This window comes from Pavona decussata, unplaced genomic scaffold (genome assembly GCF_977016875.1).
Source record: "Pavona decussata unplaced genomic scaffold, jaPavDecu1.1 SCAFFOLD_155, whole genome shotgun sequence".
NCBI lineage: Eukaryota > Metazoa > Cnidaria > Anthozoa > Scleractinia > Agariciidae > Pavona > Pavona decussata.
In genome coordinates, this window is record NW_028145567.1 from 4,193,030 (window position 1) to 4,210,333 (window position 17,304).

Here is a 17,304-nt window from a genome sequence, read left to right on the forward strand (position 1 = left end):
GTTTAACACGCAGCTCTACAGAAATTTTTCTTGGAATTTGTAGATCTAAAAGTCACTTTGATCAAGGAAGGTCTTGAACAGTGAAGACACGTATATGTTGTGGTCTTAAATAAATTTTTTGGTTTAACGTTTGTCAAACCAGTTTAATTTTTTTCTGTTGTGCAGTATTCATTACCATGATCGACCCAAAGGGAAAAAATCAAACTGGTTTGAAAATTTTTAAACAAAAAACAAAACAAAACAAAAAAAAAATTGAACCATAACATATACAGGGGTTATTCATGCAAATGCAAAAAAAAAATGTTACGGAATTCTTTGCAGTTAGGAGAAAAACATACAACATGGTCGCAACTGGTGACTAATATAGAATCTTGTTTTAACTTTTTAGGTGGCTTGCCGGGATTGAGGAATCCCAGAAAACGGATGTCCATTACAGGTTTGTGTGGAATAATTTCTTTTACAGTTAAATGCCCAATAAAAAACAGGCGAGTTACACTCTGAGGTCATCTGAACCGTACTTCCTCAACAGCGTCAGATTAAATTGCTTCTCCATACGAGTGTAAAAAGTAATTTCGCGTTTCCTTTGGTTCTACTTTACTCCGCTCTCTGATTGGTTGGCAAAACTCGCGCCACTTTCGCAACCAATGAGAAGCAAAACCAAAACCAATCGTAACTTGCTCGCACGCGTTTTCCCGCGCTTGGCGTACTTGCTTCGAATTCTGATTGGCTCATTCCACTGCATGCGTTTGTTGTTTGCTGTTGGCAAGGCGGTGTAACCACTAACTGAGTACCTTGTCATTGCATGTTTGGAAGTACCGAATTGCATACACAAACTTTTATCGTGACCGAACGGTCTTGCAAGTAGACCCAAGTCGCCAAAACAGCAATATACAAATGCAGTCTTGCGCGCGTTTATGCCAAAGAGAGCACCACACTAAGACCAATTTTGCGCCCAACTTCAGTCAAACTGTGATTGCCTTGCATTCACTTGCGTGCCAGTTTGAACTTGATCAAACTGAACACAAGTCATCACAAGCTTGAGATCAGTTACGAAAAGGGCGGGAAACGTAGTCCCTGGTGTCCGATAGTTCCCATTCCCGCTCGTTCGCGCTCTTACCTTTCTCCCCAGATCTCTCACTGATATCTCGTTCTTATTCTGTCGTTGCTCTCCCCAGATCTCTGGATGGTGAAGGAAACTTCAACTGGCGTTTTGTCTTTCCCTTTATGTTCCTCGCTGCGGAGAAAGTCTTAGTTGTTAGGAAGAAGGTAATTTATGGTAGTTAACTAGCAGTTCATTTTATCTGCTCTTTTCTCTTAGTGAATGGTTTGAACCAGAAGGGTATGCAGTGTGATCTACTGTATTTTAAGGACAGTGCCTACTTTTGTTACTGCGCATACGTTCTGTGCATCTCGAGAAACTCGGGTTTCCTATGGGTGGTGCCTACTAACACAGGCATATTTTTGCGCGGTTTAAAACTATGCGGAAAAAGCAGAACTTAGCAAGTGTTCTTGGCAGCCAAAAAGAAAACTTAAGGTAACCATGCAGTTTTCAGAGATAATAAAGCTTCAATTTGGAAAAAAACGCAATACATTGCTTTGTATTTTGTTTCTTAATTATCTGTAAAAAATGCCTAGTTTCCCCCAAAACATCTGCTTTTCCCACATAGTCATAAACTGCGCAAAAATACTTCTGTATTTGTTGGCACCGTTCCTAAACAAACTTTGTTGAATTGGATGCAGGAGCATTTTTGGAGTTTAGACGAAACAGAAGAGCGCGTTCCTCCTCGACTCGTTATCCAAGTTTGGGACAATGACAAGTTCTCTCCAGACGACTTCTTAGGTACGCTGTGTTATTGATGGTGCTAATAATGCTTTAGTGTTAATCCTTTAAGGCCCAATATCAACAGGTAAGTTCTCCTAACTATTTTCCAGGTATTTCTTATCTTGTTAGTTGAGAGAATTTGTGTTCAAGTCATTTTACATTTTGGTGATCAATTCCTTTATTCTCATGACTTGTATGTTTGATCAAGTAGTGAGATTTTAAGGAGATATTTGATGCTGGTCATCCTGTACAGCATAATCGACAGTACCACAGGGAAGATTGACTCGCTAGCTTTCATTTGAATTGTAACTCGTTATTAGTTTTATCTACCGACCCAAAAGTTAGACACAAACGTAATCAAAAGTACCACAAACAGGGGTCTATCTATTTCCGGAGTGTTTTTTTAATTCCGGAGTACAAAATTTTACACTTATTACTCATGACATGTGTACTTTGCAGTTAATAATCTAAAAAAGTGTACTTTGTAGTTATTAATCAGGAAATTCATCTTTTACGATTAATAATCGTGCATGTTACGATTAATAATCGTACCATTCAAGATTATTAAGTACGTTTGACACATTATACAGTTAATAATCGTAAAGTACGCGATTATTAATCGCGTTTGACAGGAAATGCAGTTATTAATCGTAAATTGCGTTTTCTCGGTCAAAACAACAATCATGGGCGAATTCACTTGACGGCCGCCATTTCGAAAATTATTACGAAGTCAACCACTGCTCTTCACTGCGCTTGCTTTGAAAAAAATCTTACAAAAACGAATGCCTTATAGGACTATACTTCCCTCGACCTATGACCGTTATGTGCGGTCCAATCGTTTAAGGATATCATTCCTTGGCAATCATTTTTCAATCATATAGCCCTTTAAACAGGTTCCCAAGTCGTGTGTACGGCAAAAAGAAAACTTGAACCGCGCTTCGCTCCCCCTGATCGCAGATTTTTCTCTTTGTCCTGTACCCAACTTGGAAGGGCCCTTGGAAGCCTGTTCACAGGCTAAGCGCCGGGATTTCTTACCAGTGTTTCAGAGTTTGAGTGGGTTGAACTTATCCTCATAAATGACAACCGGCTCTGTGATTGGATTGGACACATTTTGACAGCTACTTCTGTAATTGGTCAAATGGAACGCGCCATTAGCTGGCGCGTTCTCACGAAGCTCAATGACCGTTGAAGAAATTCTTCGTACTGATCACAGTCGAGCTTCGAGTCAGAGTATTTCTTTCGCCGTAAAAAAAGCGCTAGTGTGATCTAAAAAAAACAGTACGATCCAGGAACATTTACAGAATTGGTCATCGCTGTAGTTTACGTGAGAACACATGAAAATTGAATGCTTTTCTTTACTGACTTTACATCATGGTAAGCTATGTTCGGAGACGCTGACTTTCTCTTTGGGAAATATCTGTGTGCCGATCTAAATACCTGCTGAATTACAAGAGGAACAGATTTTGCATTGCTAATTATCAAAGGTGGATTACACTTATCAAGTTGTGTTCGCAGCGGTTGATCCTGAACACTTGGCAAGAAATGTAAACTTCGCAAACTTAAATTTTGCGTGCGATTATTTTACCTCACAGCGGCCGAAGCTGAGTGACTGAACGTCAATTTTAAACATCTAATCATCGCCAGCTCTTTTAATCAATGGTAGCGGTGGAAAGACCAAATTTAAAGGTAAAGACTTAAAGAATGGATTGTGTATCACAACAACGCTGAGGCCTGTCCTTCCGTACTTGCGTCGGCTTCCATCAGTGAACGAGTAAACACAGGAATGTAAAAGGTGAGATCAAATTCAGTAAATGTATTATCTAAAATTCCAAGGGATAAAAGAACGTATTAAATAGTATAATATCTCTACTGTATCCTACTCAGCCTTCTCAATCGATTATTTGATTTCTGATTCACTGTTTTTTCCCGCGCAAAATACTTAAACTTACAGAATTGGTCATCAAGTTTATGAATGACTGCTTGTAAAAATTGTATTTCTGGCTAAATAAAAATAATTTTAGCCATCTGAATATAATCTTGTTGTTTAATACGTTTTTTAGCTAGTTTATAGGGTTCAGTTAAAATCGGCCGTTCGACTGATGGATAAAATAAAAACTTGAAAACACGTCGGAAGTTTACGCATTGGCAGAACTGCGTTTTAAAAAAGTCTCGAACATGGCTTTCCTGAAAGAAATATTTAACAAAGCCTTTTTAATAAAACTTAGTGTTGTAGGCGGCTTTCCGGGAAATCTCGGCTGATTGGCAAAACCCTCTCACAGCGAGTGGTGCAGCTGCGGCTTAAATGGGGTGTAAACCGCGAAAGTCGCGGCGAAGCCGCGTCAACGAGCGGCTTCGCGATTGTTTTGACTGAACGGATCTCCATTGTAAGATTTCTGAAGATTTGCGTACGAATCGAAGGTGTTCTTGCAGAGAACACATCGATAAATCCTGCTTCGGATTCGACGAATTAGCGAACCATTGTATTTCGCTGGATTCCCGTCGCAGGAACATCTCGCTTTCGAAGTTTTCTGGTCGTGCTTTGGCGGCGCTTCGATTCGCATCGGACCTGTAACTGATACAGAATTCTGTTTTGTCAAAGTAGTCGACTTTGCATACATAATTAGAAACGCTTCGACCCAGATACAGTTGTTTATCGTAGTCTGCACAGACTGAATCATATATTAAATTTATTAGTTAATTCAGAATCTAAGCTCAGCCTTCAGTTTATGAGTAGTTTTTACGACCAGTTTATTGTTTTGATTTGTCATGTACCGCTGGTGAGTGAAAACGTCGTTCGCGAATTTTGAGATAGCGTTTTCAATTGTTTTCGTCGGGCTTTCTCTTTCCCAGTTTGTGATAAATTTCTAAGTTTTAATTCCGTAGATATCCTCAAAAGCAGAAATAATATCAGGTCAAAGCGACCTACTTTTCGTTTTCCTTTTTTTTTCTTTATTTGAAATGATGTGTTCCCAAAAATTATACGCGAAACGGTGCAAATTAGCGAAAATATTATGCGAGTATACCAGCGAAGCTTTCGACCACTTGTTGATTTCACGGTGTGTTATAAGCTTCGAAACGCGAACAAAATACAAACGTCAAATGGTCTGAATTTGTGAACCCATTAGACAAATTTTTCTTTTGCTAGTTTTAAAACAAAAGACTTAAAAAGATCTTCGTTTTGTTTGAAAAGTTTCGCAAACATTTCAGATAATTATCGCACTGCCGTACTTGACGAATTCCGCTCGCGTTGTTGTTTGTCGAAGAGTGAAAATGAGGAAAATATCATTCGCGAACTCACGGGCAAACTAGAAGTAAACCTCGAGGGAAGTATAGTCCTATAAGGCATTCGTTTTTGTAAGATTTTTTTCAAAGCAAGCGCAGTGAAGAGCAGTGGTTGACTTCGTAATAATTTTCGAAATGGCGGCCGTCAAGTGAATTCGTCCATGATTGTTGTTTTGACCGAGAAAACGCAATTTACGATTAATAACTGCATTTCCTGTCAAACGCGATTAATAATCGCGTACTTTACGATTATTAACTGTATAATGTGTCAAACGTACTTAATAATCTTGAATGGTACGATTATTAATCGTAACATGCACGATTATTAATCGTAAAAGATGAATTTCCTGATTAATAACTACAAAGTACACTTTTTTAGATTATTAAGGAAAAAGTACACATGTCATGAGTAATAAGTGTAAAATTTTGTACTCCGGAATTAAAAAAACACTCCGGAAATAGATAAACCCCTGTTCACAGGAAAGTACTAATTTGAGAGAATGTTTGTTTTTATCAACTGAGTTGATAACGTAATTTGGCCAGCATAAAGAGATTCGAGAGCTGATTCGTTCTCACGAAGAGTTGACTCTCGAAACGCCAGCTCTCGAATCTTTTTTACGGTGGCTACTCTCCCGCCGACGCAGCACCACAGTTTAGAAACTAATCCCTTTTTCTATTCATTTGAAATTTCTTCCACTAACTCAACCGAATGTAAATATATGAAACATATATTTTGAACTGCGGATGAAAAATCAAATAGAAGAGGATCTTCTATTTGATCTTTCATCCACAGTTCAAAATATATGTTTCATATATTTACATTTATTTATTCATCCTTCACGAGTATATTACGAACTCACAATATGACCAGCTCCCAGTTGGCTTGATAGCTCAGTTGCTAGAGCACTGCACCGGCATCGCAGAGGTCATGGGTTCGAATCCCGTTCAAGCCTGAATTTTTTCAGGCTTTCTTTTCGCAACTGCTTAAGTTGCGTACTAATTGCGAGGATCTTTCTTCTATTTGAACTAACTCAACTGCTGGAACCACCTTGAACAGCATGAACAACAGCCACAGTGGAAGTACTGCTCAGTAGCTTTCGAGAAATGGTTTTATCCTTTTGCCGAAACTTAACAACCACGTTAAAGATAATTCTTACGATTTGACGTAAGAGTTGTAAGACTTTTACTAGGCTTTTGTACATTATACTAGCATTTTAGTGAGGCATTTTAGAGAAAATGAAAAGTGTACTTATGAGGAAATGAAAACTAAAAATCGATGAGGATTTTTAAAATTTAAAGGCCATGAAGCGGAGCTCTAAAAGCCCAGTAACGAACGAGGACAGGTACATGGTATTACGTTTGAAGAGTCAAAGACGGTCAAAATTGGATGATTTTTTGCATTAAAATTTAATTGGGGATACAAAAGCGTAACTCTTCCAGTAAGCTTGTACAAATGTGAAACGTTGAAGGTTCCACGCAAGACTAAATATTTTCCTGGTTGGTGCTTTTGCAGGTCAGGTAGAATTGAACCTGAATCGTATGCCCAAACCAGCCAAGAGCGCTAGGCGCTGTAGTCTGGAGCAGTTGCCCTCTTATGATGAAGGCAGAGCCAGCAGTAGCGTGGAGTCTGTGTCGCTGTTTGAAATGAAGAGAGTGTATGGCTGGTGGCCCTGTGCCTCCCAGGAGGCGGGCGAGGAGATGCAGTTGACGGTGAGTGGTTAGGTTAGCGGCACTTGGGCCACAGGAATCCCACATGTTCGGGTCTGAAAGTTTTGATCTATACTCTAAAAAAGTGCAACTAAAGTGCATGACTCGCCGTTTTCACACTGGAAAGGAATCGAAGAGCTTAAACCTTTCTGGTCAGGTGGTTTCAGAGGATACTATTTTTAATGATGCTAAAATTTAGAGAGCAGGCCCCAGTTGTTCAGAGAGCGGATAACTTTATCCACTGGATAGGTCGCTACCTGGCAGATGAAATGTGTGCAAGATTTTCCCAATAGCCCTATAATTTGTAGGTAGAGTAGAAGCATATGTCAAATTTAAGAATGGAATTGTGTGGAAAACTTGTCAAAAGTATTAGTGACTTATCCAGTGGATAAAGTTATTCGCTCTTTGAACAACTGGGGCCAGGTTATTAGCGATTTATTTTCGACTAATGGCGAACGAAAACAAGACCGGCGCTCGAGGAAAAAGAGTTGACGAAGCTGATCTAAAAAACAGCACGAGCGAAGCATCTCAGTCATTTTGCGACAGTTTCTCTTTGAAAAACATCTCAGCGCAAACATAATAAGTACTTTCGCAACAATACAGCAAAGATAAGCAAATTTGAACTGGTTCAAGCCCATCTTGCTCACAAAACAATCAAAGATTTGGTGATTCGCTAGAATTAGTTCGCCGAAGACACACTAACCTTGAGATAATTTAGAAAGAAAACCTTAAAGGGAACGTACACTCTTGCAATAGGGCGACGATAAATTGTTGAAAATACAATCTAACTGGAAAACATGGAAGTAGATTGCGTTTTGGACAAAAGAGCTTTTGATTATCGCCCACTTTCGGTTTTAAATCTCTCGCGCGCCATTTTGGATTTCATGACAAGCGGCGGCCATATGACGTCATAAGTCCAAAATGGCGTCGCCCGAGAGAAACATAGGCGATAGTTGCATGCAAATTTTTGTACACTTCTTATGTTGTTTCCAATTTTTCTAATAAAAGTTGGAATTAAGACATTATTTCGAACATTTTAACTTCAATTTGCTTTAACAGCTGAGGTAACAGCTGTTTATTTATTTTTTTGGTAGGGTAAAGTGGAAATGGCCATAGAGTTGCTTTCTAAAGAAGAAGCTGAAGCCAAACCCGCCGGCAAAGGCCGAGATGAACCAAACCAGAACCCAACACTAGAGGAACCTAAGTAAGTCGGTGGTCCGTCATTCAGGTTTAGTTAGTAATGTAGGACTAGCATTCTGGGATAAGCCGGTTACAATAGGGAGAAATAATTGGTTAGTGAACGTGTCGTCTCACTGCTTGTACACCTCTTTGAAATCTTCCAAGCTTAACGCATGCTTTCAACATGCTTTCGAGGTTGGTAAAGGGACTTATATGCTCATAAACTACAAGCACAGGCTATAATTATGATGGTTAAAAACTGGATCAACGGATAATGTAATTCCAAGATTGAATCTTGGACAGTTCAAATGAAAAATTAAGACCACCCCTTCCCCCCATTTCAATGATGGAAAAATGGCGCATTTTGCTTTGCGCGCGAATTCATCATTGATTTTGCGGGGGAGTGGGGGATTGTAGTAGCATTTCTTGGTTACTCAACTCAGGACATAGGATTGGATATAGGATGATTATTGGATCATTCCACATCCACCGCGCGCTCGTGGATTAATGGGGACTTTACGCAACCACGACGGCAACGCCAACAAAAACGTCACTCGAAAATACAAGTTCGTGTTACTTGTACTTCTTTGCGCTTATTTCAATTCGTTCAACTTCTACAATGTGGCCGAACTATCCAGTAACAGAACTGGTGGGAACGGTCTTCAAGTTAGCACAGAAAATGAAAATTTACTGTCATGTGCTCACGCTCTCTATAAAACCTTGAATTTGGGCATTTCACGTTGTTGTTTGGCCGAAGATGGCGACGAAATCTACCAAAATTTGTAATGCACGTGCACAGCATTGTTTAGCTCATTAAGCCTTTTCTTTATTGACGTTTTCGTTGCCGTCGGCGTCGTGTTTGCGTAAAGTCCCTAATTGTTCATTATAAGCCCTGCATTTTGTATGGAATTACCGTAACATTCGACACATCGTGCCGGATGTAACTCGCATATTGTTAATCAAGTCAACCAATCTGATTTGCTTGTATAAGTTGTGAATTAACTATGACACACTACGCGTCATTTTCTTCCCCAGCCGCCCAGCGACTTCGTTCCGTTGGTTCACGTCACCATTCAAAACTCTACGCTACATCATTTGGAGAAACTACAAATGGATCATCATTGGTGTGCTCATCACTCTTATCATTGTGGCCGCTATTGTTGTCTTCTTGTATTCAATGCCGGTAAGTCATAGAATCCGTTTGTACGCAGAACGTATAAACATTTGTCTAAAATATTCAACAGCTATTTTTTTCACGAGTCACCGTGCTCGTCACAAGCTGTGTACAGTCTGAGGGTAGTGCACGGAAGTTTTGTCGGGGATTTGCCGCCCGGTTCTTCAAATCCAGACCAATATCATTATGTCATTTTCCAAACCCGTGTTGTTGAAAATCCATGCCCGTTTTGAGGCGGTTGTGACGGTATCTGAAGTGATAAGTCACTCTTCATCATGGAGCGGTTTTCAATAGACCATTCTCGAGTTGCTTTGAACCTCATTACTAAAGCGAGGCTAAGTGCATTCATACGCAAACAAAACTTATTTTCATGTGAAAAGATTTGCACTTAGCCTCGCTTTCATAATGAGGTTCACAGCAACTTGGAAATGGTCTATTGAATGCGAATAGCCTGCGCAGCAGTCGTTTCCGTTTCCTTCAAGCCAAGCGGGGTAAGCGCGCGAGGGCATTGGGCAAAAAGGAGCAAAAAAGTAGGAGCTGGGGGGGGGGGGAGGGGCGGAGAAGGATAGGAAACGCCTGCCGCTGAGCCCAGACATTTAACCGAACGCCGTTCGTCAGCGAACGGGAGGCAATGATGTATTCCCATTGGCCAATCGCCTGTCAATCAAACTCATAGACCAAAACGACATCCGGTTAACCGTTTATCAAAGATGAAAATATGGCCCAGGCGGAAAAGAACTCTCTCGAGTGTCCTTTCGATTTCGAGTTTGCTTTGCTTTGGAAACGACTAAACTACTTTCGCAGGGAGATACGTTAATTCAGTTGAAACCGGAGAAAAGGACTGCTTTAAGAACGAATGTCTATTAACATCAAGCAAATCAAAATTTTCGGTCGCGCTAAAAAATATAGTTTTCATTGCGCTTTGGTTTGTTTGTAGGTATTATCGTCTCAACAAACATGGTGTCATTCGTTTTTCGAAATCCCGCCGGAATTTTTAAAAATTTGTTCTGGCTGTCGGCGGTCTCAAAGACACGGAAAGCTGGAAGCAAAATTGGCTGGTCTGAAAGTTTGTTTCGCGTACGAACAAAGAAATTTTTATTCAAACTCTGTAATCATAAATAGATTGAGGAGGCCTCAAGTAAATACTTTGCAGGAAAATTTCAGTTCTAACCACGGTCTGAAAAGGAAGTTTTCAATATTTAGTGCGACTTTGTATTTCACGCTACGCGAGAGGAAGTGTTTAGCCATGTGGGACAAGCTCATTCTGTCTGTTATTCCAGCTGTAAGCAAATGAGTTGATATTCTAAAACATAAGTAAAATTTGTCTTGGGTAATTTTATCTACGCTTTGTTCGAGCGACGTAAAGTTCGAGAAAATCTTCTAAAATACTGCAACTTGTAGTTACGAAGCCCTGTAGGGGCCACCCTCAGTTCCTGAGTTCCTAAGTTCCTGAGTTCCTGAGTTCTTGAGTTCCTGAGTTCCTCAGTTCCCGAGTTCTCGAGTTCCCAAATGCGGAGTTCTGGAAACCGCTGTTGAATTTGATCGCGGCTACCGCTTATATGGGAGCAATGGCGGACGCAACCATCACTCGCATGCTTACGGAGCCCTGTAGGGGCCATCCCGGGGGCCATCCTCAGTTCCTGAGTTCCTACACTTTAAAACATTCCTTAGACGTTGCCACATTGTACAATAACCGATACATTTTCCACTTCCTTCTAATTCTTCTTGGATTGTTCTGATGACTAAGCCTAAATCTGAGTTAGCCCCCCTTCTCCTTAGGCCTTTATTCTGCACTATCCTTTTCAGCTGCCGCAAGCTAATCCTGATTCCATGAACAAGAGTCAAAAATGCAACAATTTCAACCTGCTGCAGTCCCAGATGAAAATACCTTTCTATAAGTTCATCACGATTAGCGTTTCCACGTTCTCCTAAAGCAGGTATATAGCCAGTAGAGATAACACAACAGGTTAGAATAGAAATCAATAGCATGCGAGTGATGGTTGCGTCCGCCATTGCTCCCATATAAGCGGTAGCTGCGATCAAATTCAACAGCGGTTTCCAGAACTCTGCATTTGGGAACTCGAGAACTCGGGAACTGAGGAACTCAGGAACACCAGAACTTGGGAAGTGAGGAACTCAGGAACTCAGGAACTCAGGAACTCGGGAACTCAGGAACTCAGGAACTCAGGAACTCAGGAACTCAGAAACTCAGGAACTCAGGAACTCAGGAACTCAGAAACTCGGGAACTCAGGAATTCAGAAACTCAGGAACTTAGGAACTCAGGACATAGGAAATCAGGAGTTTAGGAACCCAGGAACTCAGAACATGGGAACTTAGGGAATCAGGAACTGAGGATGGCCCCTACAGGGCTTCGTATGTAGTAAACAAGTTGCCCGCCGCGATTCTATTTTCGCTGAGATTAACCAGAAGTTTAAAAATGATTGGTTCATGTGACATTTGACGTGACAGTGTAGGCCCCAAGGGAGCGAAGCCATTTGGGGGTAAAATGTCTGGCTTAGCGGCAGGCGTTTCCTTTCCTTCCCCGCCCCTCCCCCCCCCCCCCCCCGCTCCTACTTTTTTGCTCCATTTTGCCCAATGCCCTCGCGCTTGCCCCGCTTGGCTTGAAGGAAACGGAAACGACTGCTTCGTAGGCTAAATGCGAAATTTATTCGTGTTTACTTTACCACGCTCTTTAATTCAACCAGTGAGAACCTTCATTTAACTAAACCCAAACGTAACTTGCCCGCACGCTTTTCGCCGCGCTTGGCGCCGGTTCCATTTACTTGCTTGGCATTCCGATTGGTATATTGCGCCGTTTGCGTTTGTTTGCGTTCCATAATGAGGTCAAAAGCAACTGGGAAGTGGCCTATTCTAATGGTAGATTTCCCGCGCTGCAAGTGGGAAAAGCCTCTTCTCTTTTTTCACTCGCCTCAACTCTCCGCCCGTTTTGCTTATCCAAGATGGCGGCATGAACGATTACTAATGAGCTAATGAACGACCTGATTCAGTACCTACTCACTTGCACGTGACGTCATGGCGGCCATGTTGGTGTACAGGAACAATAAATTTTTCTCCTCTGGGAGTTAACTTCCATTTTTATGCAAACTATGTGAACAAATTTTCTTTTGTTTTGTACACCAACATGGCGGCAATGCAAACCACCTATACACCTGCTTAGCAGGCTTTCCCCGCGTAACTATGCGATTTCATTAATTTTCTGTACATGTGTGTTGTTTAACTTACCAGGATTGGTTGGCTTGTTTTCTTGTAGGGTTATTCCGTGAAGAAGATGTTCAATGTTTAAATCGTCCCCTGCGACGGAAAACCAACAAATTATCAAAACAAATTCGATTATTATACGGTATTTAATTCAAAATTTAATTTAACGGAGTAATTTCCAATATAATTAACACTAGAATTTGGCAAGTACAATTTATGATGTGTATTTAAATACGTGGGTTGAATCTACTTTATGGAAGTGTAAGCAAATCATTATTTAATTTTGGGATTAATTTGACCAGTTGACGGAAAAAATAGATATAGCAGGTGAATTCGTCGAATGTAAATTAGAATGTGAATCATACTTGAGGATTTCAATTCAATGGTCGCAATTTAGGATCTCACCCAAAGAAAAATACAATCGTTGTGTTATGGTAGAATCGCTTTGTCTAGCATGATAAATGGTATCGTAGGAGAATACTGCTCAATAGCTTTCGAATCATTAGTCACACTTTAGAATACCATACAGTACAACCAGCATGACCACGGGAGAGTTCCGCTCGACAGCTTTCCTTAGAAGAATTGTCTCTTCAGTGTTTTGTTTCGCTCGAAAGTTAACCACCGTACAATGCTTTACCTATGGAGGTGTTGCTTCAGGAGGAAAAAGTAAAAAAAATTATCACTTGTTTTTGTAAAATAAAATTGTTTTGAACATTTTGTCGCTGGCGATGAACAAATTCCTCTTTTGCCTGACAAGAGAGGTATCGAGGAACGCTGCTGGTTTGGGGGTGGAGGAGATACTTCATAAACGGAGGCTCTGCCCTTATGATATGGCCCTTTTACCCTTCCAAATGGACCGTAGACCGAAAGAGTAGCAATTAAATCCAAGTATTGAAATTGTAAGGCAATGATTAATGTGAATAGTGCTTGGGGTGCTTACCATTCACGCAAACCACCCGGATTGAAATTTTCGGCATAAATACGAAATGATTTAGGTTGTCTTAACAGAAGATGGATAACATGCAAAATGTATGCATGAACATTGGCTGTTAGTCCCAAAAGGAGCAATAAAAATTGATCACTTTGACCAGAAGCCCATAATTTCAGAAGTACTCCAAATGGAATGATGCGTACCATTTGATTTTCCAACTGGAATTTCCGGGTTTTCCATGTAAATGGTAAGCACCCCTAGGTGTCTATGTTTGGCTTATGTTTTAGTTCTTAGAAAGGAGTTACAGTGTTTTATGTTTTTGCATGTATCTGAAGGGGTACCATTTCGGTAAAATGTGGTATGTGAAAGGGAAATTGGTTGAACCTTTGGGCGGAGCCTCTGCGTGCGAACCTTTATTGAGTATCTCCTCCCTTCCCCACAGGTTTAGTAGTTCACATCGTAATTATTAATTAAGCTCTTCTCTGTTAAAGTGGATCTTGAGAATTGTCCCTTTAAGGTGGGATGTCGTATTAATGAAGTATATAATTAAGGAGGGTTTCATTAATCCAGGTGCTGGAGATTAATTTTTTTCACATTAGATGAGCTTTAGAACTGGGCTAGTGAGACATTAAATCTCCAGTCAATAGGAAGGCGTGTTTGGTGGTTTAACTAGAACATAAGGGATTCACGTGCTCTCACTTTATAGAAATTTAGTTAAATTGAAATGGCGGTGTTAGGTTAGAACATGACGTCTTTGAAAATTATCCACTGGTAGGTAGGTAGCACTGAGGTGGAAAATATGTGTTATAAAGAAAGAAAGTAACAGGAAATGCATGTATTTAGTTGATTTCCGTGATTTAAGAACCTGTTTATTTTGTTACCATAAAAACATGAGTTATTTTATTATTTTTTTGTTTTAAGTTATCAAATTTTGATGATGTCGTTTGTGTTCGCACCATGTAAACTTTCAGCATTCTTTCCGTTTATTGCTTAATTTAAGGCGCATTTACACTAGAGAAAAATTGGGTCGGAGCGGAACCGTGAAGAAATGATACGGATCAAACATTTTCAGAGCGTTCATACAAGTTACATTTTTTCTTTAAAAGATAAGTTGAATTAAAAGTTTAGGAGCTAATTTGGAACATGTTGTTTACACTACCTTCTACGGTGCACGGAGCATTTTTTACGCGGCCGTGATGCATTTGGCCCCACGAAATGGCAAGTATGGTCAGGAGAAGCAAGAGGTTTTTTTGCAGGGGTGGGGTTATATGTGCTATAGCTCCATAACAAAGAGAACACATGTATCTGGACTTACGCAATAAAAAACAAGGTACGCATCGCTTACACGGGCGAAAAATACGGTCCGTACTTTTTAAAATGGTCTGGACCCAGTTTTCCTCTAATGTAAATGCACCGGTTATATAGCTACATTAGAAAAGAGATGCAGTACTGTGCTAATTCATAAGTCAAAAAACTATTTTTGCTGTGGTAATGTCTTACGATAAAATGAAGAACACCTCAATAAATGGGACATAACTTCTCGTCGAACATTGGCTTAAAAAATGATCTTGTAAGGTTTCTCTTTACGTGTGATGAATCTTTCCATTAATTTCAATACTGTTGAGTTGAGTTTCCGCTTCGGTTTTTCCTTCCAAATACGAGAATTTGAGCAATAACTAGCTAAAATCACCCTGAATTAAGCAACTGGCAACAAGTAATACAACGTGGAAGCAAGGTAAAGCATTTTTTTATTTGGAATTTTTCTAGTACCCCCATTTTCTAAAAAAAAGTTCCTATGTGTTCCCAAACAAACCTCTCAGGTTTCAATAGATTATCGCTTAGCGGTCGAGTCGAGTCGCGTTTGCATTGGTTTTGCTTTACTAAGCTCCGTGATTGGTTCGCAAAACTCGCGCTTCTCTTTCAACTAATAGACCTTTATCACTCGGCGACCATGTTGAGTCTCAGGAGAATAAAAGCTTTGTTTTTGCACGGCAAACCTCGCCCAGACGCGAATTCAGTTCGAGGCTTGCCGTGCAAAAACAAAGCTTTTTATTCTCCTAAGACTCGACATGGCCGTCGAGTGATAAAGGTCTAAGAGAATTAGCAAAACCCAATCGTGACTTGCTGTCACGTGTATTCAGCATTTGCGCCGATTACATGTATTTGCTCCGTGTTCTGATTGGATCGGTGTGCTATTTACGTTTGTTGGGATTGGCTAGAGGAATTACTTTGGTTACCTAGCGAGTGAGACGACTGTTGGCCAATATGGTGATAGCCCATTTTACAGTAACGAGCTTAGTAACCTGGCCTTGGATTAGAAGCGAGGCTGGGGGTAACCTTGTTTTGATACAAACCTCACTGCTTTTCCTATGTAGATCAAGCTGTTCTTATGTTAACCAGTCTGAATTTACATATGAAAAAACAGTGAGGTTTGTATCAAAACAAGGTCACCCCCAGTCTCGCTTCCAATCCAAGGCCAGGTCACTAAGCACCTAACTGTAAAATGGCCTATTCACAAGTACCCATGACATTTCGTGCTGGATTGCAAGAATATTTTACAGATGTCAGAATTAAATTTATACCCACTTAATCAGAAATAGATGAATAACTTACGTACAACACGTGCTTAGAAGGACTTTGGTCGCGTGGTTATTGAACAACAGCGGTCAGAATGCCTCGCTATGTCTTCCTTGGTGATGGCAATAACGCCTACTCCTTGCTCAGGGTGGACAAGGTTGGTTGTCTTGCCGGTTGGACAAAGGAAAGATGCTTGTAAATAGACGATGCATTGAACCCGATAGCCTTGATGCATATTACAGGGACATCCAGCGGTTCATTTCGGTGGAAACTAAAACCAAAGTAATTTCTCTGGCCAATCACGACAGTTGTAAACAGCACAATCAGCCAATCAGAACTCGAAGCCAATACATGTAGCCTGCGTCAAGCGCGAGAAAACGCGTGCGACCAAGCACGATTGGTTTTGGTTTGGCTTCCGATTGGTTGAGAAAATGGCGCGAACTTTGCCAACCAATCATAGAGTCTAATAAAGCAAAACCAAAACAAACGCGAAATTACCTTCGACACTCGCTTGAAAACCGCTGTATCCGTTCTAAAAGCCTTAATCCTGCCTCAGAATTACGGATCTATTTGTCGGTAAAATCTCAAGTTTTCTTTCCGCCAAACACTGGAAAACTACTTCGTTTCGTTTTCGGTGGGGCAAAAATTTATTAAAGATGCGAAGAAAGGACAACTAGCATTTTCGTAAAGCCAAACACAGCTGATAAATTCGTGGTCCTTAAGACTTTCTACAACTTAAATTTTCAGCTAAAGGATCCGTAGAGATCAAACTGAATTAATTCACACCCCTGCCATTAGTGTATACATCATGTGACAATCAATTAAAATCTACAGCATTCTGTTTATGACAGCATTTCAAGTAATAAATTGCAGTCTGGGCTAAAACGTGAAGACACGAAGGAGCTGAAAAACTGTTTAAGACCAGTACCCATATCAATGATTATGACTAAACCCCTCAAGCTGCAATGGTGACCAGAATCCAAATTCTCCATACAATGTCAATACTTCATCAAACATGACAGGTCACGAAAACAAATCTAATGATCACTAGAGACAAAATGCCGTTATGTTCGAAGAAATTCTTGCAACTAGTTCTTTAAGAATCATATCGAGAAAAATGAAGAGAATGTAGATTTAGATACCGTGGCCTAATGCCTTTTCAAGTGAAACAGGTGCGCTCAGTTAACCACCCACAATTACCACCTGCCGTCCGCCCTCTTTCAAAGAAAATACCTCCCGTCTCGTTAAATGTTTTCCATATTCAAGGATTTTGGATACTGTTGAAACCTCTTAGCTGTTATAGCTGTGCTGGTATTAAATTTTCGCTATTAAGATACAAAGGCCGTTCAGGCTATCATTTAACAACATCGAAGAGCAAGCTGTCAAATTAAAATATTTTTGACCTCCCAGCT

General features: G+C 40.4%; 1 protein-coding gene across 4 annotated transcripts in view; it reads left to right on the forward strand.

The window, feature by feature from the left end:
- The window catches only part of LOC146465963 (myoferlin-like), a 63,489-nt gene extending 48,626 nt beyond the window's left edge, over nt 1-14,863 (forward strand). For all 4 annotated transcript variants that reach the window (XM_085128336.1, XM_085128335.1, XM_085128334.1 and 1 more), the window contains 7 exons: nt 389-436; nt 1,176-1,266; nt 1,741-1,840; nt 6,618-6,814; nt 7,906-8,015; nt 9,026-9,173; nt 12,437-14,863. In XM_085128336.1, the coding sequence (XP_084984462.1) occupies nt 389-436; nt 1,176-1,266; nt 1,741-1,840; nt 6,618-6,814; nt 7,906-8,015; nt 9,026-9,173; nt 12,437-12,469 (727 nt within the window). In that variant the 3' untranslated portion in view covers nt 12,470-14,863. The remainder of the gene's footprint in view (nt 1-388; nt 437-1,175; nt 1,267-1,740; nt 1,841-6,617; nt 6,815-7,905; nt 8,016-9,025; nt 9,174-12,436) is intronic.
- Nucleotides 14,864-17,304: the final 2,441 nt, after the last annotated feature.